General features: G+C 37.0%; 1 protein-coding gene across 4 annotated transcripts in view; it reads left to right on the forward strand.

Annotated features, from left to right (window-relative positions):
- LOC129727772 (serine/threonine-protein phosphatase PP1-beta catalytic subunit) overlaps positions 1-25256 on the forward strand; it is a 118513-nt gene that overhangs the window by 50452 nt on the left and 42805 nt on the right. For 3 of the 4 annotated variants that reach the window (XM_055685919.1, XM_055685922.1, XM_055685921.1), the window contains exon 3: positions 11219-11299. The exons of the other annotated variant lie outside the window; for it this stretch is intronic. In XM_055685919.1, coding sequence (XP_055541894.1) covers positions 11219-11299 — 81 coding nt within the window. The remainder of the gene's footprint in view (positions 1-11218; positions 11300-25256) is intronic. 4 annotated transcript variants of the gene reach the window in all.

A 25256-nucleotide genomic window follows, 5' to 3' on the forward strand; every position in this document is an offset into this window, starting at 1 on the left:
CTATTTTGCGTCGCCATTGTTTTGACTAACTGGCTGGAAATTAGCATTAGTTTATCAAACAACAACTCAATCGCTATACCCGACCACCGCCCCAGGCTGTGTTCCGTTAATGGTTGACCTGAAAAACTAGAGCATCGGAATCACCCATCACTCCCCCGCGTTTCGGTGAATTCGCAATCCTCACACATACAGACGGTGTGGCTAGCACAGCACAACCCGAAGTGCACGAAGGTTTCTCACGCGTTCGTAAACGGTTATTGGGAGGAGTAAATATTTGTGTGAATTTTAGATTCCCCCGACCGGCCGCGCTCATGCCGCCAGCTGTGTGATGAGCAGTGTGACGACAGCGGTGAAATCTGACAACGAGGTGCCGGATGGAGCAGCCTGGTTATTTTCCTTATTGCCCCCGAGCCGACCATAACAAGTGCAAGTGACGTCAATCGTGACTCGGTACACAGACTGCGGCCGCCTCCTCTCCGTTCCGCGCTACTATTCAATTGCCGATTTTTCATTTCATCTGATTTATTTCCTCCGGTTAGCTAGCCGCGTCCTCTCTGTTTTTGGGGCCATGTGGTTCTTCCGGATGTTGCCCTTGATGGGTTGTCAAAATCCGAAACGCTTGCGGAATAAATCGGGTGGCAAGTGATTTATGAAGTTGAGAAATGTTCAATGAAGCGCCAAATGTTGGCGGCAGTGCTTTACAGGTTAGTAGGGAAGTAGAGACAACACCGTCTCTCGTGTTCCCCGTCTTGCCTTTGGGCGTGATCGTGACGCATGAATATAGCGAATTGAAAAGTTCAATGTTACTAGAATAGAAATTAGGTATATTATTCCATTTTTTGCCGAATGAAACCTGAATATTTCGCAACCATTTGGGGTTTTTTATTTCACTTTAAATTGTCAAGATGACTCTTTCGCTTTACTTCACCCCGCTGGCGCCATAAATTTTCTAGTTAGTAATACAAATAAGTTGAGTCCCGTCAGTCACACCTGCGGGCCTTGTGCGAGTGGACAAGTTAAGACTTGACACTCCACTGGCGGATGACAACGAAGAATTACAGTTGGATTAAATTTACCTTAGATTATCTTTACCGTGGCGGAAAATTCCAGTGAAGAGAAAAGGTGTCTCTCTGTGTGTGTGTGTGTGTATCAGCAGCCACTACCATGACGGAGCGTTGAAATATAAGAGATATAAATCGTTCTGGCACCTGACTGACTACTTCTCAGCCCGCAAAGCGGGAGTATCCCACCCGTAAGGATATTTTAATTCGGTTCGATAAATACCGGCAAAAAAAAAAAAAACAAAGAGGAACGCTGTCACAAGTGATTACTGAAAGAAATTTTTAGCAAATCTCAACTTTTAAACACCGAAGCCGACACGATGGTTACGCAGTGAGAAACACCCTTTTCCCAGCTGTTTCTTTTCCGCTGGGTTGACAGGGGATATCCGTCGGGACTGACGAACGATGAAATTCATCCGACCAGCAGCAGCTCAGCTCAACCGGTTTGATGTATTTGCTAAGCCGCCACCGTCGTCGTCGTCGGGTAGATTGATGGGGAGGATTTCGATGGCAAAATGTTACATAATTTGGCGCGACCAGATGCTTATTAAGTTATTTAATTAGGAAACTTTTGAGTACTACTTTCAGAACAAGGCGCAGTGTTGATATTGTAGATAATTAAAATCTGATCAATTTATGTTCGAAGTCTGTTCTAGGAGTTTTAGCTTGTGCTACACACACAGATATCAATCGGAAATATATGCTGATTTTTTATGTTTAACATGATCGGGCTTGCAGTTTTCAAGTTTCGATTTTTTAAATAAACTAAACCATTTTTGAACCTTCGTTTCTGAAAATATACTCGGAATAATCATTTATCTATTTGGAGTGGAGCAGTTTTTAATTACTTAGTGAAATTTCCTTGCCTTTTATATCTACAAATATGTTAATCATATCTAACTTATTGATAAAAAAGGACATTTTTCACATCTTTGTATAAATCGTTATCAAAAATCACTCGCTCAAGTTTATCAAATTCTAGGAAACAGGCGCGCTTCATGTGAAAGTTTCAAGAATATAACGATTTCAAAAGGTTAACTCGGAAGCCTAATAAACAAACTATTGGAGAAACCGGCACCAAATATCAATAATAACCTTCAAGTCGGCTTTCAGGAAGTACGGAGTCTATCCATGGAAACCTTATGAGTTTCATAGCAAGCTGAATGTCGTTTTCTCGGTTTGTCAGAGAGTTGTTGTCTATTCAGGCGCAATCTCAAAGGAATTGAAGATGGCTCCCGGAAAAAGCATTTCATCGAATTAAATTCTTACATGTGATTTGAAATCCTACCTCCCACGCTTCGCCAACAATGGCCACCATGTGAAAAATTGCGGTTGTAGTTTGATTTTTATTTTTCTTTTATTAGAAATGAATTGAATGAATGTAAAATGTATACTGAAATTATAACTTCTGAAAAAAGTTCAATGTTGTTGGTAGGAAAAAATATGTATTACATAGATATTTATCGATTTCTGGAACAATTTGGAAACAGTCTCCCACATCATTTAGGTTTATGCAATAGACCTATTACACAGTGCAACAAAAAATACTTTTTCATCTGCCTTGGCTTATATGTATGATTTTTTTATGTATTTTGTTGTGAAATGTCAAAGGCATAATACTTTTCAAATAAATCAACTTTATCGAAGCGATAGGTTTTTTAAGATGGGTAAAAAAAATGCTATTATGTTGAAAAACTCTTAGAACTTCGATATTTGGTCTTAAAACAAAATGGCGTCGAAAAAGCATCTAAAATTTCTTATATCTCAAAAATTCAAAATGGCGTCTTTGTTACCTCCTAAGGTAAAATTTGTCCAAGCTCGAGGGAGTTTGTTTTTGCATTAAAATACATCAAAAATCATACGTAGAAGCTAAGGTAAAAAAAAGTTGTACTCTGTTAACTAACAGCAATTACACACAAACGAAATCGTTGTGACTATTATTTAGGTTTATGCCTACACCGTATCGCTATACAGGTCGGACTCGATTATCCGGAGACTCGATTATCCGGAAACTCGATTATTTGGAATTTCAGACTCGATTATCCGGAATTTCATTTTTTCGGTGTCCGTTTTAAATTTTCATTCCGAAATTTTGTCTTTGCCATTCCTTCTGGCATATTTGTTACCATTTAAGTCACTCCCGGCATGTTTGGGACATGTTTGAATTAAGTGAAAATAATCAATGTCCAATTTATTTTTTTTTGCTTCTCAAGATTTTACCCCTTTTTGCCTCAGAAATAACTTCTAGTTACGCTGCTGCATCATACAAGTAAATAAAAAAAAAGAAATATTTATTTTATGTTTGTTAATCGCAAATTTTAAGTATTTTTTGTGTGATTCGATTATCCGGAAAACTCGATTATCCGGAATGAAAATTTTTTTGATGTTCCGGATAATCGAGTCCGACCTGTATTTTCTGTCGAATTTAAAATTTTTGGTTGCGAGCTTGCTCAAAAAAACCATTTTTTAAATAAAATCCAAAATGGCTGCGTGAGCCAAGATGGCAGCCATTTTTTTCCTATTTCAAACGATGCTCTATCCTTTTTGTTTCAAACGACGCGCTGTCTTTAGAGGGTTTAATGACAATTTCAAAAGAAATAGACCAATAAATAAATCAAAAATTGCTCTAAACACTGCCCCATAACCCGTTTGACCCCTTGGTGCCCGAGGGTTCGATCAACAGGACCTAAACAAAGTGGTTTTCCCAATTTTTCACTATTTTCGATTATTTAGACAAAGAAATATCCTTTTTGAAGGACCTCATGTCACCATTGAGACGGTTTCAGCGTGAAATATTCATACAGACTCTACTGCTGTTTTTTTACCGAGCCTTGTAAGTCACCCTGCCATGTGTCAGCAATTGTAACCGCTTGGAGAGATATTCTTTCAACTGTGTGTGACTTTTTCTCCTAGAATTTAGCGTGTGGGAAGGGTCAAGTAGAGGGATGTGAGAGAGCCTGAGAAAAATTCATACGTAAAAATTTCTCTGACATCGAACAATTCGAAGCAGATAGCAAGAGGTGCAGAACTCTTAGCCACGCAACAGTTTATTACAACTGTTGCGTGTTGCATATTGCACCGGTGCGGGGGGGAACAACTGAGTTCCCTTCATGCTGATTGCTGGATGCTGGATTAGTTCCGTATAAGTTTGACCACAGTTACAAATTACAATTTGATGAGAGCTCTCCTGATATACAGTAGTTTTTTTTTACATCGGGTATCGAACGATTTGAAAAATCATCTTATACCAACCACTTTGTTTCAAAAATCATCATAAAAAAAACCGCGTTATTTCAATGACCGTAAAAAATCAGAAGGGTTCGTGTGCAAAGCCACGTCCGCAAGGTTCCACCCGCGATTGTTTGCTACATTACTTGTATTGAATATTTTTTAAATTTTGTGCAAAGGAGGAGTGGAAATGCTACCGAATATAAATTTACACATATAAATATGACATCACTGAACAGGATACCATCCGCCCTGATTCAGCAGGACATGTTCTGATTAATTTTTCATATTCTAGCATTTGTCTTAATTTTCCTAAAATATTCAATGTTGTAGCGTGATAATATGTAGAATTTTTCGGAAATTGATTTTTTCCGATTTCGGGATGCAACGCTCACTGAGATCGATTTTTGTGCTCGGTTGAATCTATTTGCATTTTTTACCAAAACTGAGTTTCTGAGTGGAAATGGCAACTAAAATTATATAGTTTGGTAATAATAGATGAATTTGACACCAATAATACCTGTCACTATTTAAGTTTCATTTGAAACAGTTTAAAAGTGCTGAATTTATGGCTAATAATTAAAAATTGTTTGATAAAATTTGTCTGAAAAACACGTAAAAAAATAATGGAGTATATTGGTGCATTTTTAAGGGGAACACCTTACGCATTTTAATTATTAATACTTAGAAGAATAGAAAAGGGTTAGATCGAATTTGTGCCGAGAAAAAAATTGTCCTGATTCTCAACTAGGACCAGATGATATCCTTATCTGCGACGCAAACAAGTTTCAATAGTCAGCACTCTGATATGCAAATTTGAATAACTTTACTTTTAATTCTTGCGACAACGAAAAATATTAAATCTTCAATTCGTTTGTTTGGTTGTTATAAAAAAGACAGTTTGTTGTTAAATTTAAAATCGGATTGGATGCTCATTACATCTCTGTGTGGCAATAAAGCATTCCGCAAAAGCAGAGCTTTTCATTGAAAAAGTTGCAGGCCAAAGGATCTACCATTGATGATGGCTCTACTGCAAGCGCCCGCTGCCACTGTCACTGCTGATATCCGCTGCAGTTACCGTTGCTGCTATCCGCTGCCGATGCTACTTCTTGCTGCTGCTGCTGCTTAGTTAGGACTGTCCTAGTCGCCATCCACTAGTAATATGATTGGTATAGGCAGAAGCAGAGATCTTATATAATCCAAAAGCATATTTCCGGTTCACTGGGTGCTAGGGAAAGCAACATTAGGCGACCAATCAGAAGCCGAAATCTGCGTTTCAACAAGGATTAACAATTTTCAGCAGTACAACAGTTCGAATTATTAAATTACAATTTTCTGCATTTGGGCAGATGCATAGGTTTACTCACCCAAGAAAAATTATCGGTTACGAGGCATTGGCCCAGCACCTCTCACATGCTAAGCGAGCGCTTTATCATCAGAAATACAGCTGCGAAGTTAGAAATGGTTTTCTATTTCCGCACTCAAAGTTGTCAGCTAAACATGAATTAAAGTAACAGCGAATGAACATTTAAAGAAGTAAAAATAATTTGGAAAAGCAGCGCTTCTATTTCCGTTGTTTATTTTGAACAGTTGTTTCAGAGGCTGAACCTTTTATAGGTGGCCCCAACAAAAGTTGAAAGTCGAAACAGATCCCGAACTGTTTCGCCGCTCTCGGCATGACAGTGGCCTTAGAACGACAAGCGATTTCTTCTTTTCGTGTCGAATGAAAGCAGATATCAGAATATGTAGCGAACTCTCTGCGTCTATTACGCTGTTGCGTGTTGCATATTGCAGCTGTGCGGCCAGGTACAGCCAAATCCTATTCGTGTCGGATGAAAGCTTTTCAGCCACGAAAGAACGATGAAAATTCCAATTTCATTCCTAACTGAACATATTTCTAACCCTGTTCTGTTTTTAAATATTAATTTTACACCCCTGCATTGGAACTTCCTTAGAAAAATAGTTCAAAAACTAAAAATTTCATAAATATAAAAAAGGTATAGATATAATAATAACAACAATATTAACAATTTCAAAAATGTTAAAAATTTTAAAAAAATGTTAAAATTGCTAAATGTCAGTTCAAAAATTTTAAACGACAATGAAGTTAAAATTGTTTGAGGTTACGAAAGTGGCGAAACAATAAATATAAAAAAATATAACAAAATTTTGACAGTGTCCAAAACTTCTAGAACGACAAAAACAAACAAAATGCAGAGGGTATAGAATTCATGACTATTAAAATAGTCTCATAATGCTAAATTAAAAATATGTATATAACTATAAAATTAAAAATACCAGCATTGTCGAAATTAATGAGAATGTCAAAATACCTTAAAATATCGGAAATGCCAAAACAGGTTTGAAATATCAAATATGTCAAAAATATCGAAAATGGTAAAATATAAAATAATTCTGTAACATAGAATATGTCAATTTTTTTGAAATGTTAAAAATGTCAACAATGTTGAAAATAAGAAACATGTTAGAAATGTATGAAACTGTCATACATTCACCCGATTTTTCGCCCGGCAACAAACCAATTATAGTGAGTAGTGTCCAGTCGTGTACCGGTCTCAACAAGCTAAATTTATAAACATATCATGACATAGTTAGATTTGACGCCATTTCAGGAAGAAAAAAATATTAGGACAAATGCTTACTACATGCATACATACATATGACAACAAACGATATAGCCTCTGTAAGTCAAACATAATAGGCAATTTTATATATGGGATAGAACAAATATCATATGCAAAACATTCCAGTATCCTTGATAAAGATGAAATAAATGATCGAAACGTCGGATAGTGAAGCGAAACATTGTCTAGCTGCTTTAAATAGACTGGATAGTCGAAAATCTACCTAGTTGAAAATAGTGATGAAAATGAAAAGAGTTATATGCTCAAAGTTTCAAAAATAATAAAATAGTCAAAAACTGCGAAATATGTATATATTATGTCATAAAAGGAAAAAATATCAAAAATAACGAGAAAATATCAAGAATGTCAAAGTACAATTATTATAATTAAGAGCTGAATGACCCCTCAGGTTAAAGGCTCTATAATAAAAATCAATCAATTAATCAAACAATTATTATAATTATTTATTTAAGTCAAATGATAGTATAATTAAAGCCTAAATTAACACAATAAACGCTTAAAACTATGTTTGTTCGCTTCGCAAGACGCATCAAAATCGAAAACATAATTACAGCTGCGGCGGCGTATGCTAAAGAGCTAAGTAACGGAAAGCAAGTTCGGTTGGGTATCAAGCAGGATCCCAGGATTCGCGCTTTAAGTGTATGCCTGCCAAAGTGTAGTTGAAACGAAGGTTGGAGCGTCTGCGACTGAACGAATTGACCGAGCAATTGGATACGTACAGCGACATCCGGTTGAGTTGACACCAGTCACCGAAGGTACAGCAAGAATAGAAATGGTCCAAGATGACTTCCTTGAGGGACACGGCACCAAACGGGAAAGGGTGAAGAAATGTGGTCACCGATTTTGATGGACATATTTTTACAGTTAGATACGATTCGAGCCAGACAAGCAAATTATCATTCATGCCAAGTTTGTCCAATTTGGCTATAGCAATCTGATGATTCATTTTATCAAACGCCGCACCCAAATCGGTGTAAATAGCATCGACTTGTTGGCCATTTTCTAATTGACGAATAACGAACGATGTGAAGCAGGTTAAGCTAGTCGTTGTCGAACGTTGTGAAGAAAATACAAAATATATTTGTTTTAAATGTTTGAAATTTATTCAATGTTAAAAATGGGAAATGACGTTTATTTGTAAAATATATACACAAGTAGTAACAATTATATTGTACATAAATTATCAAACTATTCTCGAATGTTTTATATCTAGATTTTTTCTAATGCGATCGAAGTTAAGCTGTCAGGTTATACAGTATCAACTATTAGAGTATTAAAAAATCTAAAAGTATCTCACTTTGACAAAAAAACTTTATAACAAAAAAAAATTCTTACTGATCAAACTGTCTTTGAAGCGTCGACTTCGTTCTACTCAGCTGTGATGATTACAACCAATCACTTGCTTTCGCGTAGCGTTCAAAGCTTTAGAGCTAAATTCTTCTTGTAGCTTCTACTGCACTCCTGCGTTGAACGTGTTATGATTGCCCGATTTGTTCGGATAACTTTGCCGATCGGTGAACATTCTTTCCAGTTGTTAGAAGTTGGTGGAGAACTTTTTACGAGTTACTACTCGCGGGTTGTTTCCTTTTCCTTGCCTCCAACACCCGCGAACATCAACACTAAGAGTGGAGGGTTTCGTGCTACACATGCATAATGCATTATAATGTTCTTGGAGTAAAGAATTTATTCAACAGAAATCTGTCGACTTTTGTACAGCTCTTAAAGTTTTTCTCGCCCGTTTTCCGATTGTATTTAAATATCAAGTTAAAGAAACAAAAGCTTTTGTTTCAGCTTCAGGATTTGTTTGATTTTTCTTTCTTCAGCTTGCCAATCACTGTCGATTGATCAAGCGAAGGGAAAGAGCTCTCAGTTCTAAATGCTGCAACCCTCTGCTATAAAGAATGGCAAAACTTCTTGTCCAATTTTACCAAAACAGGTCCACAAAAACCCCGCCCAATCTATCCTTAACCTAGAGCTTGGAGGGTGATAATCAGGCCCGGATTTGAGGGGGGGCAAAGGGGGCAAATGCCCCGGGCCTCCCGATTGAAGGGGCCCCCCTAGACCTAGGGCGACCTTTTTTTTTTTTTGCTCGTCACCTTCCAGAACGTTACCTCAAAATGTTTCAAGAAAAGAGGGCCTCACAAACAAATTTGCCCCGGGCCCCCCAGCTTCTAAATCCGGCCCTGGTGATAATATAACAGGAAAAAGCAACGCACAGAACACAGAAAACGTCTTTCGTTCCGCTGGTGCAAAATATTTTTTTCATCGTCCTTTTAAGGAGAAACAGTGTCGGTATTTGCTTTCAACACTTCCACGGTGTTGTCGTTGTCGCTGCTGCGCTCTGGACTGGCGGTGAATCGTGTGCGCCCTTGTCAACGGTATAAAAAATCGAATTTTCAGTTTATCCGTGTGTCTCCTACCCATCCACCCGTCGATCGTGTGGGTTGACCTTTTCGGTATTTTTCCGACTGCATTTTTTTTAGGTGGATTCGGTCGACTGGATAGTATAGCGAGAGGAGGAAAGTTTTTCCTTTTTTCATCGCCGGCTTTGCCAGTTGTGAAAGCCGAGTCGGATGAACGACGAAAGCTTGGTTGGTGAAAGAACATACTTCCTCTGTATTCCCTATAAATAATTAAAAATTTAATTACAACTTGGCGGAAGGCGAATCAGACAGGAAGGACTGGTGATGATGCGAGTGGTTCGATTGAGAGAGCAAGTGATTTTTTTCCATATTTCCCGGCAACATTGTCAGGTGGCGTAGTTGAAAGTGCTTCTGCAAGCGCTGCAGGGACGGGCGTGCGTGCGGATTTCTTGGTAAGTTGATTGCGTTCGAATTGAGCAGAGAAATGATAGGAAAAAAACTCCTGCATCCCGTAGGCTTCGTTTGGTTTGTGTTCTACGTGCGGAAATTTTTCCAGCTGGTTGATTGAATGAACAGGAAATTCCTCATCATTGCAGATGAAAATCGATGGTTCAATTTATTTTATCGATTGGCTGGGGAGACTCTCGCTGCATTCTAATCTAGCTAGTGTGATGCTTGGCTGGATGATATGATGGAATGTACCGTATTCATTTTCAGGCTGGGAAAAATTCTGAATATTCCAGTCCAACCAGACTTTTGGCATATCAGTCAGAAGTTTTATTCAGGAAATTTTGAAACATTAGGTTTTGCGGAGAATAAAATTTATGCGCTGTATGATGTGTTCTGAATGTTTCCTCCTCATAGAATACATTAACAGAGCAATTTGTCGTCAAGGATGGCGAAGACTATAGTAATGTCGTGCCTCAGGCAAGACAACAAAACAGTGAATGTAAGCTTTTTGTTATTATCATTTATTCTCATTCATTCCCTAGAAACTGTATTACGCTGTGGCATCATGCCCACTATTGGTGCATCTCAACTCTGATATTTCTCCCGCATTTCTGTTTCTTTCTGGCTGTACATCAGAAGATGGACAGTATCATTATTAAACTGCAATCGTCTGCTCTTATTTGCGTTGTTTCTCTTTAATTTGAAATTAATTCCAACGGTATATTTGGAAATTATGCACAAGGTATCAAGACTAACTCATCAAGGAGCAGTCACCAATTTTTGCTGTTTTTCAGTTTCAGCATAAATCGACTAACTTCTTACCTAGCATGTACTTACCTTTTTTCTGAGCATACAGATCGTCGAGAAACTATGCTCTAACTCATCACAAACTGTTTCTGTGTAGTTGTCAATTTCTCAATCTGTTCGTAACAGCACCAGTTTGCCCTATTTTCCCCAAGAGTGTGTGTTTGTGCTGTATGTATTAAAATGCTGATTCTAAATTCCGTTCCGGCTCATGACATCAGAATGTATAATGTTTTCTTCGCCTTTTTTGTTGCAACTTTCGTTCCCAGTGCTAAATCCTATTTGTAACAACAAATGACACACCGATTAATGAAAATTTTATTTTTGTTTTCTTTTTTCTCTCTTTCTGTGCTGCTTTGTGCCATTCTGGATTCTGTGTTTTTATCTCTCCGTCGAATCTAACCGATGGAACTAACCGTGCCGAATAAACAAAAAAATTAAAAAAATATAAACTCCAAAAAACAACAACAACACCGTGTATGTATCCGCGCATGTGTTGAACCCGACAAACGCTGACGGTTGTGTTGCTTTTGTTCCGCGGCGGGCATTGGCTGGGTGTGCACTTTCTTAACTAACACCATCCTCGTGCTATTTGTTGTGTCCTCCCAACTGGATGCGTTACGTAAACGAATCGACACTGCTACAGCACACAAACAACAACAGCAACAGACACAGGAAACCAGGAAGAAGGGAAAACTGAAAGACATATTCTCCTCGGATTTTATGGGTACTTACACAAAAACAAACAATAAACCTGAAGAAACTTATATTTCAAACCAAGTTGCAAGTTAGCCGATCCATGGTACCATGATAATGACCCTAGATTAGTAGCTAGATGTCGAGTTGTTTGTTGTTCCTGAAATTGAAGAAAAAACAGTCGCATAACCGCTCTCCTCTCTGTAACTAGCGAGACATCTCTCAATAGACCTTCAACTTGGCTAGTATCTTATTGATGTTTTTGCTAGCTGTGTAGTAACCGCAGTTTCTGGCCGACTTTTCCTGTCTTATTCTGTGTCATCTATTATCATGCTTATGTTTCGAAGCTGTTGTGTTACTATGTATTCTAAGCTTTAATTTTGTTCTGTTAGTCTGAAGTTACTAACTTTGCTCCAATTGTAGACGGTGGAAGCTCCGGAAGGGAAAGCCTGTGACTTTGTTATTGCGCTGTTTATCTTTCTTCCGTAGACAGTAGTAAACGTGTTTTCTCTTGTTTTGTTTTACTTTTGATCTCAGCTTATATTGTTCCATGTTCAAATTATTTTATAATATAATTTTTATTGTTCGATTAATTCTTTATGCTGCCCACATATATTCTAGGACTTAACACCAAAGTGTTCTAACAATAACTCACCCGATATCTGAAAACTTACTGTGATAGGTAAAACATCATTGTACATATATTTCTTAAAAGCTCTCTGGAACAGCTTTAAATGACATATTGTAAATTTCTGACAAAATTTACCTTGTTTTAGTACTTTCTTTTGTTTACCCAACTTATCCCGACTTGATTATCGAAACTTCAATTTTAGGGATATGTTAGGTAAAGATGTATTTTGATTATGATAGATGGCTGTCGAAGTAACGGATCTTCCGCAAGTACCAGAAACTTTGAATTTTCGAGATTTTTTCCAGTGAAATGAGAAATACAATGGTCGACAAAAATATTCACATTTTACGCGAAGCTATAATTGTATGAAACAATTTTTCATACAAAATCGCGCAATATACATCGTAGTGTAAATTATTGAAGTCCGTGCTCGGAAAGAGGAAAAGTTGAAATTACCATTACTTTGTATCTAAATTTTCATTACCATTGTCTGAGTTACAACATGACAATTGCAATATTATTTAAACCCATAAAAATGTTTTACTTCCTTGTTCACAGGGAAATACTATCCAACTATCATGAAACAGTTTAAAAATAAATACGAATCATTCTTTCTCAGTTGTGTAAAGAAAAGTACAAACGTGTCCAAGACCATTTCAGATTTGACTCAAAGTTTGGGAAGTTGTTTATATAAGGTCACTGAAGGGTGTTACGGTTGAAAGTTGGTCAACTTCAATTTGCTGTATTATTTTTATAGTGTATCAAAAAGAAATCTGAACACGCCTCATAATAAGGATGTGTGTGTATATTATCATACCTTATGTTTGATTTCATCATTTGCTCTTCTATTGTGAAAATAGCGTCGAAAGAAGAGAAGAAACGCATCAAAATTTTGCTCGCACTTTGCGAAAATCCGAACTACTCGCACACCAAGTTGGCTAAAGTGTTGAATGTGGCCAAATCAACCATCACCAACGTAATAAAAGTGTGATAAAAGGCCATGGAGTGGTATGCCGCAAACAATGTTCAGGTGGTGCCGAAGAACATGAACCCACCAAACACACCAGAACTCCACCCTATTATTCTAAACGAATTGAATTTGACAAAGAAACGTGATTTGATTTTTTAATAAAAACATGACCGACACATACATATTTATTTTCTTTTGAAAAATGAAATTGCATTTTTCACCAAATCAGTATATTTTGATTTTAAATTTGACAATTTCATCGTGTTCCTGAGAAAATTTTACATGAAAAGCACCTCTCACCCTATCGCATTATAAGCAAAACTCGAGTTACAGCATTTTTAGGAAATAAAATCAAATTTGATCTAATTTTAAGTAAGCTTCTTTTCTAAGCTTTTTTTATGTATCCGGAAATGTTATGTCAATGGATATTCTAGAAATTGCATTTCTAAGATAGTTAGTCAAATAATTCAAAACTACCATCAACTACCAAAAATACTTACCATTCGAAGGTATTATGAGCAAAACTCAAGTAACAGTACTTTTTTTCAATTTCTGTTCCTGTTTTGCCTGATATCTTTGAAACTCTTTGGATTATAGACATTTCAGATGATGTAGTTTGAAGTAAATTTGTCAAAAATTCAGGAAGCATACAAATTTTGACCAAAAGTGTTGTCAGTAGCTTAGATATCTAGATTTTTTGTTTCAATTTGTAATTTAAAACATAGAAAGGAAAAGTTCAATTTTATTAGTAATAAATTTAAAGCCTTTCTCTCGTCTTTAAATTATTTTTACACCGGCATTATCAGCAAACAACTCCCAATATCTCTGCTACGGTAAAATTTGTTAGTTGTCAAATTTAAAATTCGAATGCACTCATTTGCCGAAAAACGCAGACGACTTTTTTGAATACAAAAGTAACATATCTGACAACATTGCCGCTCAAAATTGAAATTTTTTCTGGTTTCCTTGAATAATTGTCTTTGAAATGCAATTTGTAGAACGTCCATTGATATAACATATTCGGAGATATTAAAATACTTAGAAAATAAGATTGCTTAAAACCAAAGAAAACTTGACTTTGTCTCTTCAAAATGATGTGGCTTGAGTTTTGCTTATAATACATCGGGTTAATGAGTGTTTTGCACGTAAAATTTTCTCAGAAACACAATAAAATTATCAAACCAAAGTCTTTTTTACGCAAATTCTAAAATCTGCAGAATAAAACAATACTGTATTTTAATCTTTTCTGCTGAATACTTTCGAAAGAGAATCAAAGCAGCCTGCCCGCCTGCCTATCGAGCTGAAAATAAAAAAAACATGAAAAGGTAATTGGATTTAGTAAACTCATCTGACACTCTAAAAAAACGATTTGAAAATTAAAAACCATTAATAACATGTCACTTAAAAAACAGATATCCTGAGAAATTTTACAAAGGAAAACCGCGTCACTTCCGTAATCTGCGTAAAAAAAAAACAAATAAATTTCGAAATCCGCGCGTAAAAAAAGCGTAAATTCAGATATGGGCGTAAAAACGCCTAAATTCAGAAATCCGCGTAAGGAAAACGCGTGAATTTGTAAATCCGCGCAAAAAACGCGTGAAATTCACTTAAGAAAAACGCGTAAATTCTGAAATCTGCGTATGAAAAGCGCGTAAATTCCGAAATCCGTGTAAAAAACATCCCAAGTAACAATCTAAATGCTTCAAAGACTTAGGATTGTTTTGTTTTTGTTTTATATCGACTTGAATTAAAGTCATTAATTATATGTTGGTTTTATTTGATAGCCTTGAAATACGATCTGCAAGTACCATTTACAGCCATACTATGCCAACCGTTATATACATGAAGTTGTATGATAGTCCCTCTGATGACAAAATAAAACTAAAAACCTGCAAACTATAACTGTGGATAAAACATAACTTGATGATCGTAACTTAGGCAAATTAATACCGTGATAGGCTTGCTTGGTTTTATATATGCTATATTTTGATCAAATTAAGAGAATGAGTTATGATCAAGAATTTAGAGTGCGTTCGAGGGTTTATTTGAAAACAATATGTCGACTTGAATAATATAATGCAAAATTATGAAATTCAATCCTTTATCAGCATTTAATTTTACAATATCACCTATACTGCCCTTCCAATCCTAGTAGTCCCATGTTCTGCACAAACCTTATGCAAACTGGGACAACTATTCTTGGAAGGGCAGTATACCACAGAGCAGTTTTGAAATTCGCATGATAAATAAAGTCATACATTTACCAAAATATGACAAATCATGGCATTAATTTACTCATCATATTAGTTCACAGGAATTAAATTTTGATTAAATATTTATTTTCTACAAAATTACGGCGGTGCGCAGTGATTTTGATAAAATTTGTGGCTGGTTTTACCATAAATATTTCACGGCATGTGTTTTTACATGCACGAAAACAATTTGAATGATTATAATATTTAATCATTATAGAGAGAGAACTCACACATTTCTGTTCTCACGACACTGTCGGAAATCAAAGTTGTCATTGAGAAAAGAAAGCCAAGATAAGATTTATTGCTTGACACTAAATTTGGAGAATATATCTTAGTTAAAATTCCGAGGTCATTCTATGGCGAACATTCGGCCTGTTGAAAACATTTGGTCCTATGGTAGAGCGCATGTGAAGTTTTGATGACTTCAATAAAGCTGGGCCAACTAGTCGTGACACATGTTTATAGCTGTTGTTAGTGGGTTGTTATAACTGCGTGGTCGGCATTGAAGGTTTTATGTTTTGGTTGTATCTAGCGCTAGAAAACTTAGATATAACCTATTTTGTTACTTGGAATGTAAATTCCGAAATCCGCGTGAGAAAACGCGTAAATTCTGGAATCTGCGTAAAAAACGTTTGAATTCCAAAATCCGCGTAAGAAAAACGTGTGAACTTCGAACTCTGCGTAAAAAGCTCTAAATTCTGGAATCTGCGTAGGAAAAACGTGTAATTTTCGAAATCTGCGTAAAAAACACGTTAATTCCGACATCCGCGTAAGAAAAACGAGAAATTTCCGAAGTCCGCGTAAAAATAAACACGTGAAATCCTGAATCTACGTGAGAAAAGACGCGTTGAAAAAAGACTTTAGCGCATTCTCATTTGGCAGGTAATGTAAATTTTAAATTGCAAAAAGATTATGTCTGGCACAGAGGCGACTCGTGGTATTTGAACCTACCTGCTTAACTACAAATATTGAAAATCACAATCATGTCCGCGAAAAAACACAAATCATTCTATGCTTTAATATTTAAAAACGAACTGAGAACTAGTGAAATATAAACGTAAATTTGGATTTCAAATTTATTTTTTGCCAGGCGTCCTCGTGTGCAATGCACAGGTTGCACCTTTGAACGAGTCGCACCTGGTCTGGTAACACTGCCAAATGAAATTGATATTTTTTTTTATTTTTTGAATAATTTTTTTCTTCAAAAAATGCTGTATCAGTTTGTTTTAAGAAATTTTTAGATATTTGTAGCCGAATGGTGGTCCAATCGGCGCCAAAGTTGGGATTTTTACACAGTGACCTTATATGAATAACTCCCCAAACTTTGAGTCAAATCTGGGATGGCCGTTGATACGAGGTATGCACACTTGAGATCAGGCCTCGGAAAAGTACTGCGGTGCGACACTATACTGACGACTGGGCCCTTTTTGTACTATAACAGCCTCGTGAAATATCGCTTCTACAGGCTGTTTTGTGTTGCCCACGACAGCTTATTCTTGCGCATATACTCTGTTCGTTTGGACATGACACGAGGATGTCCTGTTGGTTTGGCCTGCCCTGTTGACAGCCTGCTGATCGGCTGCGGCTGTCGTCGATGATATTGGACTCACACTGCTTCGTTTCTCCTTTTGCTTAGGCCGATGCCATTATGAATACGAAGCAAACCGTTTCATACATTTTCCCATCGTTGATGTCCTTCTCCACGTGAGAAAAAAATGTGTTCCGCACTGCCTCGCTTTCATTATAGCATCGACCTTACGGCATAATTTTAGAACGCTTCCGCCTTCTGTATAAAATTGCCCTCACTCTCGTGAATCAAAATAGCCTGACAGCCCGCTCGGATTTGTGCCAAAAGATGTCGCGCTTTAAAGGCTGTCATTAGCGACAGCTTGAAAGACCCAACAGATATAAGGAGAAGGAAAATAACAGCCCGTAATGCATTGCATGCATGCGCTGTCGTCAGTGGCTGTCGGGCTGTGTATCGAACGTATGGGGAGCAGGGAGAGCTGTGCAATACAATGATAGCCGAGTTTGTTTAATGTTTGCTGTCACGGAAAAATAGTACTTTTCAGAAGGCTGCTTGAACTTGAATACCTAATCGAATAGATTAAATTGAAACCCATAAGAATGAAAATAAAAAAATACGTACGAAATACTAATCTGCGGACGGTATTAGATTAAAGGGTATTCGATTTGTTGTAGTAGAATGAAATGGAAACATAACCTATTCTCAATATTCCATAAGGATGGTTTTTGTTCAAAATTCACTTTACACAGCCATGAAGTTGCAACAAAATACCATTTTTCTATGGAGCAGGTTTGAAAATCTGAAATCAGGCGTCTCCATCGACTGTTAGAAAGGTTTGGCGTCTCCATCGATTGTATTTAAAAGAGGACGCATGGTGATTTTCAAATAATGCGGTTTTATGAACTCTTCTGAAAAAAAGAGCCGAAAAATTGTACGCAGTTGTGGTGTCTACGCAGAATTCGTTGATGAGGAGACGTGCCGTTATTTTTAGATCAACTAAAGCACTCCCATTTGCCAATTCCTACTTCTACAAATTTAAAGAAAAATATCTTTATTTTTCAATTTTGAAGCCTAGAATATTTTTTCGATTTTGTTGTCTATTGTAATTCAACCTACTTTTTTAATTCTAACCCAATTGTAGCCTTAAACTAGGCTGTTTTGACTTGACTTGACATTTGAGCTTGAGCATAATTGTTGTAGAAATCCATTCTATTAAAAAAATTTTTAAACATTCGATTGAAATGAGTTTTGGAGCATCTAAAATCCATAAATACATTTTTCATTTAATGACGTAAATTATTAGATTTGCGTAAAAAAGTGATTGAACATCCAAACATATTTGGTAAATATGATGTACCGAATAATTTTACAGATGTTTCTATTAAAAAAATTATGCTTTTTTAATTTAAACCGAATGTAACGAGTGGTGATACCAGCTTTCGTAAGCTGAGTTTTGGCTGGTGTATCGCAATCCCATACGTGAAGGTTATTTCAGCTTAAATTCAGCACTCCATTCCGAGTGACAACAGCAATTGTTGTGTTTAATTTTCTCGTCGATGATAAGCAATGCTTATCATGCATGAACGAAACATCAGAAGCTAATTAGGATAATTTAGTGTTTTTTCTAGTATTTTTTTTTGTGCCTTCCGTATCTGTCAGCAAAAGTGATCGACAGTATCACCCAAATTGCTTTCATGATTATTGAAAAAGTGTCAACAGGAAACGATCCAATTTCGATTTTTTTCTTCCATTTGTCATCGGAGAATCTTGCTCGAGAAATCTAATAATCTCTGACGGGAGAATAATTCACATGGTTCCGCGCAAGTCACGATAATCTTATCAGACCGGCAATTCTGTACTTTCCGATGGACGAACAAATTCAATGCCATCCTGAAAAAAGTCGCACTTACAAAGCTTGTCGAAATGGCTTTCGCAAGCTAGCTGCAAAACATTGAGTGGCCGGGACTTGTTGTAGTCGTGCATTCGCAAGCGAGTAATTACTCAAATTGGTCCAGTTGTCTGTTGGAACGAAATTCGTGTTCGTTCCCCCGCTCTGTCGGTGTCAATCTGCTTGCTTCTATAATTCCTGTTCTTATTGGGGTTACGTTTCGTTTAAATTAGTAGTTTCGGCTAAATGATCCTTTCGTAGAGATCCACCGGAGGATGAGTAGTGGACTTGTTAATTTGTAGACCTTTGTTGCGTAGGCTTGCTAGTTGCTAGTTGCTCGTACGGTTGTTACTGACTGCCTGTGTATTTATGTCCTAAACATTTGTTTCTCTATTTACAGGTGAGTCCGGATTTCTGTTACCAATTACTGATGAATTTTTCTTGTGACTCTGGGTACGGTAAGTCAGGCGGAACCGCCGAACATTAGTTGTAACACGAACCTACGAGTTTTACATTGTAAAACTGCAATAACGTTAGAGCGGTTCATCTGTTCAATCTATTTGAAATATTGAAAATTTGTATATCTCCTAAATCTGCCTCAGGAATGCTTCGAAGCAGCTGGAAAAAAATAACCAATCTACAACACAGCACTTTGATGTTATCTAATTTACTGATTTACCATCATACCCTAGCGTACAACAGCTTCGCAAACATTCAGCTTCTCGTTCCCGTCCGCTGGGTGTTCATAAAGTACGGGTGCAATTCGCAATTCAAATGATGCAAGCAAAATCAACAATTCGAACGCTCTTGCGGGAATACGACGGAACCGAGCAGACAGTTCTGACTGGATTCGCGTTCGATCGGCTTCAAGTGTAGGCAGCAGCCGAGTGGACAAGCATTCGAGTGGACATACAGTGTGAGAACGCTTCTAACCACCCAACGGTACGATGCGACTGTTCTCGTAGGGGTTAATAAAGCGCGCTACCTTTCGCAGCGATTGCACTGCAGCTCCACATCCCACCCAAAAAGGGGCTGAGGAGGGAAGAGTGCAAGCAAGCAAGCGACTATTGTGTGCGGTGGTACAGTCAATATTGATTCGTTTTCGCTCGCTGCTTGCTTGCTGGATGTGAATGTGCACTGCATGCAAGTGACAGATTCGCATCCACGGGATGCGTGATTTGTCAATCGAGGCTGAAGCCGGTAACTTCGTACTGGTGCGAAAATGAACACGTTTCCAGCGGGTAACCTGTCAAGTCTTGTTATTTGTTGTTTTGGTTTTGTGTTGTGATTTTTTCTTCTATTACTATCACGTGCTTCATCGACCGCCGCCGGTATAAAAATGATAATTAGGATCTGTGTGCTGTGTTAATTGTTTTGGGATATTTTTATCCGATGTGTAAATTTCCATGTCTACCCATCGGATGTTTTTTGCTGAGTTTTAGAATCAGACAGCTGTACTTTGACGTCGTGTTCATACAAATTATACAATTACCGATTCCTGCGCGCTGAAGTTCATTGATTTCCATACTGACTTTTTGAGCGTGATTTTGTCAGGTCAAATGGTACTCCTTACCTGAGTTGTTCTAACATTGATTCTAATTTTGATAAAAGTTACTATGTTCGGAATATGAATGAAGCTTGTCACCATGGTCGTTGTATTGTGAAGTAAAACTGAAAGCGTGTGCGTCTTTACAGGCAAATGGAAAATGATTGGGTAAACTTTCGACAGTTCTCAACTCAGTCTTTGAATGACTTGCAGAGTTCAGTGCTGAAGTTCATACAGTCACTGTCAATAATCTACAGCAGAAAGTTTCTTCATGAATTTATTTCAACATGTTCAAATCACACAACCTACAGCGAAAATCAGCCGAAAACTTCAGAGTGCCGATCGAAATTCCCAGCTCATAATTTAAACTGTATGTGTATCTTTTTTGGCTTTAAATAGCAATTCTGGATGGGAGGCTTCTTCATCATCTATCACAGAATAATCACCCCCTCCTGCTCGTCCTAATCAATTACTCAGAAAATTCCGCGTAGGGTAAAAAAAAACAGCGACTCCCACGTTCGAACAATTTTGATCCAGTTTGCATAGGAAGGAAGGTAACATTTATGGTTTCTCCCGTCATAAGCTGTCCGGATGGCCCGGGAGTGGAGGCGTTCTGGCTCGTTCAAATTTAAATCACTCGCAATCAAAGGTACATTATGTTCGCGTTTTCTAAGGTCGTGCTAATCGTAAAATCCGGCACAGGGGCCGTGATTGGGTGCTCCGATCCTGACGCCGCTGCGATGAGATTTATTCTACGAAATTATTTTCGGGCAGTGGCAAAAGGGGGGGAGCCAACGCAGTTACACGGTTGATCTCACAGCCCAATACCCAAATGGTGTTCAGTATTATTCTGCTGACTGGCGGAACGAATTTCAATGAAATTATCTATCTTTTTTATTATAGGAAATAAACCAGGAATGAACAAAGTGACCTAGATATAAAGTTGAATCTGTTTAAAGCTTAAGTCTTTGAGAAGAATTTTTGCCTAATCATTCTGATATTTTGGGTGATGACTTGAAGCAGGATTTGTTATGTAACTGATCCGTTCAGATCCGATAGAAATTAGTGGGTAAATTCAATACTAACCAAAATTATTGTTTTGGTAGTACGCAATTTGTGACTATCAATGGCTGAAAAAGTGATCTCAAAAGTATATCGTATGGCGTTCCACAAGGTAGCAATCTTGGACCATTGTTGTTTTCTTCACCTATTGGACCATTGTTGTTCTCAGTTATCGATTTATCGCATTTGCAACTACACGGACGGATACAGTTCTTTGCGGATAATCCGGTAGTTGTATACAATTTATCTGATACCCATTTGATCGCACAATACATCCAGCAAAACCTACAACTTCTACATGAATTCTTTCGTCAACCCTCCTATCACCGAACTTACGAAAAGCTGCATACATTATTTTACATTTGTTAAGACGACCTGTTCCGAAGCTTTCGGTCATTCAAAATTCTACATCTAAAATTCATAAAACAGGTAACCTATAATATCTAGGTCTCTGGACAGTATATTGAACTGGATCGCATCTTGAACCTTAAAGCTAAACTTGTACATATTTCCGTAAGGAATATTCCGGAAAATCTGGGATCTTGTTGTCACTGAAAGTGTTCAACTTGTTGTAAATAATTTGTGAAAAGGAAGATAGATTTTATGCCTTCGGAAGAAAAGATTCAGCTTTTCACTTCCACCATCATTTCTCTACTTCAAAAAAAGGAATCTGAATAAATAAATGAATAAATCTTAGTTTGTATCAGACCAATTGGGCACCCAGACTCTGTACGCGTATGTTAGTTTTGCAAGCACTTGTTAGTTCTCAACACGCTTAACATTACGATTACAAATATAAGATTTTCATTATCCACACTGATAGCTTCGAGTGAAAATTATCGGAGCAAGATCCTATGGGATCTCATTGTGGCAAGTGCAATATAGCGCGATACTTCCGCAAAATCACACGATCTCGTTCCTACCTTTTCTATTGCGTTCAGTAGTTTAGTGGGATAAAACATCATGCCTTAAGAGGATTCAAGTCTGGAAACGGTCTGACCTGTTCCTACACAACATAACCTTCGCAGTGTGGATATTTGACCGAACCGACGATGTAGTAGTATGACCGGACAGTCTCCATGACTTTCTTTTCTTTGGGTTGGTAAAATAAATCCATTTTGCGTCACCCGTCACGATGCGATGAAGAGAATCCCTTTGTCACTGGAGCAGTTGTTCACAAATTAAAGAACAACTCTCAACGTCACTTGTTTTTGAGTTATTCCCAAAGCATGCAATCGCTTGAAAAAGGTTTGGCAGATAACTTCTAATATCGGAGCAAGCTGTCCCTGCGTTTAGCATGAATCCTCATCGAGCAATGCCTCCAATTTAGTATCTTTGGAGATTTTTTAACTTTCTTCACGAACAGTTGTCAGCATTGAAATTATTGTCTGCAAAGCAACATTTCCGTTATCTTTTGATGTGGGACTACATCAATAATGAAACTGGCAAATGTTCTGTCAGTTTTTATACGATAATAACAGCATAACCACAATAGTAACATCAATTACCAATATGATAAAAAGTTTCAAGGACGAGTTTTCGCGAGCAATGAGCCAAACACATGCGATCATGCGTAGCACAGATGACATAATTAGACACCAACCATTTACTGTAACATTCTCTATATCAGTATAAAAAATTGATAGAATCTTCGCTTCCATAAACTAATGGACTGTTTTGATGCCTCGAAGGTAAGGAGCTTTGAAAAGTTTGAAACAGCCCTCTTCCTAAACAACAAAAAAAAATTCTCAAAAATAAACTTTCTGAGAAAGATTTCTAGTTCGAAAAGTCGATTCTCGAAATGAAATTCTTTAGAAAAGGCACCAGATCTGGACGATTTATGTATTTCTAAGACATTTTGAATATAAAATTTTTATTCGGAAATTCCACTGTTTTTTTCACCAGTCAAAAAAGAGAAACTTTGCCGATACTGAGTCCGATTACAAGGGTTATGTAAATCTTCAAGATCTTTTCCAGAGACTTGTGATACATAAGTTCTCGTACGCGTGGAGGAAAAAAACGACCGCCCGGAACCAAGTCGGTTACTATATTGATTTCAAACTCTATTTCAACCTAATCTTCTCAAACCCCGGAGAGAAACAATTCTCATTTCTGATTTTTTCCCTGTCATTCTCTGACTTTTCAATTTTTGGCTTTGTTTCTGTCATCTATAGTTTCCAAGAGAGGCAACTTCTCGGTACTCTTTTTTGTCGCCAGCTTATTTCACTATTATGCGTTCGTCGTTCTTTCTCCCACGGGAAACAAGGTGTCTAATATCACCAGTTTATTTCGGCGAAAGAATGTCGAGAAAATATCCTTTTCCAGACTATGCTACACGGATTCACAGATGCAAATGCGGCTATCCGTAACATCTCTAGTTTAGTTAGCAGCATGCGCGTTGCACGGTAAGCGGTATCGCTTAAAAATGGCAAGAAAACACTTAATCTTTTGCGTTGTTCTCTCCTATTCTCTCTTTACAATATTCTCCCGCACTCATATTTTCACTACAATCCAACCCGTATTAAGAGTAAGTGATGTAAGCACGCCGAACCACTGTTTTTCTTATCCCGTTTTGCTACAAAATAGTCATTGATTTAGGTTATTCTCTCTTCAATATTCTCAAAATAAAAAATAAAAAAAAAGTTGGGCCCAATTTCTTTTCTTCGTCAAATGGGCTTGTTGTAAATTGTCACAGTAGAAGAGCTTTTTACTGCGATGATTGTCTTCTTTTTCTTCTGACGGTGCACAGTGGTCCAACTAGGCAAAAAGTGGAACTTAATTCCATAGTGCCTCTCACCTTCATCCTAGCTGAAAAGTGTCTTCATAACAATCGTTTGTATGAATGACCCGCATTATCGCAAATTGTCAAAAAGTATGGAAAGTTTACTATACTTAAAATAAAAAAAATTAACTTTTTTGTGTTAAGAGATAGAAGAATAGTTTGTTTAGCAAAGTTGTAGAAAATTCAAAAATATAAAACTTTGTTGAACAAATGAAAATTCCATCTTCTTTTGGTACAAAGTTATAAAGTATATTACATGGAACTTACTTAAAAGTTAGTTTTTCGTACTTAACTTTTGTTAGTTGTATTTTACACGAGAGTATTGTTCGAAGAAATTGTTAGGGCACACAAAACACGTTTTTGCCAGAGGTCATATACCTTCAGGACTTTTCCTTACAAAGTTATAACATATTTTAGCTTATTTTTTCGATAACTTCAAGAACGTATAGGTTAAAAAGTGCAAATGGTATCATGATGTCAATACTTTTTCTTGAAGTTAAGCTGAAGTACTATAAACTCCTTTAGTTTCCATTCGTCCCAATCTACCCATATTAGAGTACGGCGAGCATATGTTACAGTAGGTTTTCATATATATCCAAAATACTAACTTTTTTGTGTTAAGAGATAGAGGAATGGTTAATTCGGCAAAGTTTCAGAACGTGCAAAAATATGAATCTTTGTTGAACAAACAAAATTCCTATCTTCATTGGGTACAGAGTTACGGAGTATTTTCTGTAAAAGTGACTTAAAAGTTAGTTTTCTGCACTTAACTTTTGTTAGCTACATTTTACAAAAAAACGTTGTTCTAAAGTAGCATTTGGGTATACAAAACACACGTTTTTGTTAAAGACCACATATCTCCAGAACTTTTCCTTTCAAAGTTATAGCATGTTTTAGCTTATTTTTTCGATAGCTTTAAGAACGTATAAAGTAAAAAGGGGCAAGTAGAATCATGATGTTAATACTTTTTCTCGAAGTTTAGCTCAAGTGCTCAGAACTGTTATAAGTTTCATTTGTCCCAATCCACCTACTCTTTATTCTATACGTTGTTATAGTTATCGAAAAAATATGCTGAAATGTGCTATAACTTTGTAAGGAAAAGTCCTGGAGATGTGTGGTCTTCAACAAAAACGTGTGTTTTGTTTGCCTTAATGCTTCTTTAGAACAACGTTTCCTTGTAAAATGTAGCTAACAAACGTTAAGAGCAAAAAATTAACTTTTCAGTAACTTTTACAGAATATACTCTGTAACTCTGTACCCAATGAAGATAGGAATTTTGTTTGTTCAGCAAATATTCATATTTTTGCACGTTCTAAAAGTTTGCCG

This window comes from Wyeomyia smithii, chromosome 3, assembly GCF_029784165.1.
Source record: "Wyeomyia smithii strain HCP4-BCI-WySm-NY-G18 chromosome 3, ASM2978416v1, whole genome shotgun sequence".
In the NCBI taxonomy this organism is placed as follows: Eukaryota; Metazoa; Arthropoda; class Insecta; order Diptera; family Culicidae; genus Wyeomyia; species Wyeomyia smithii.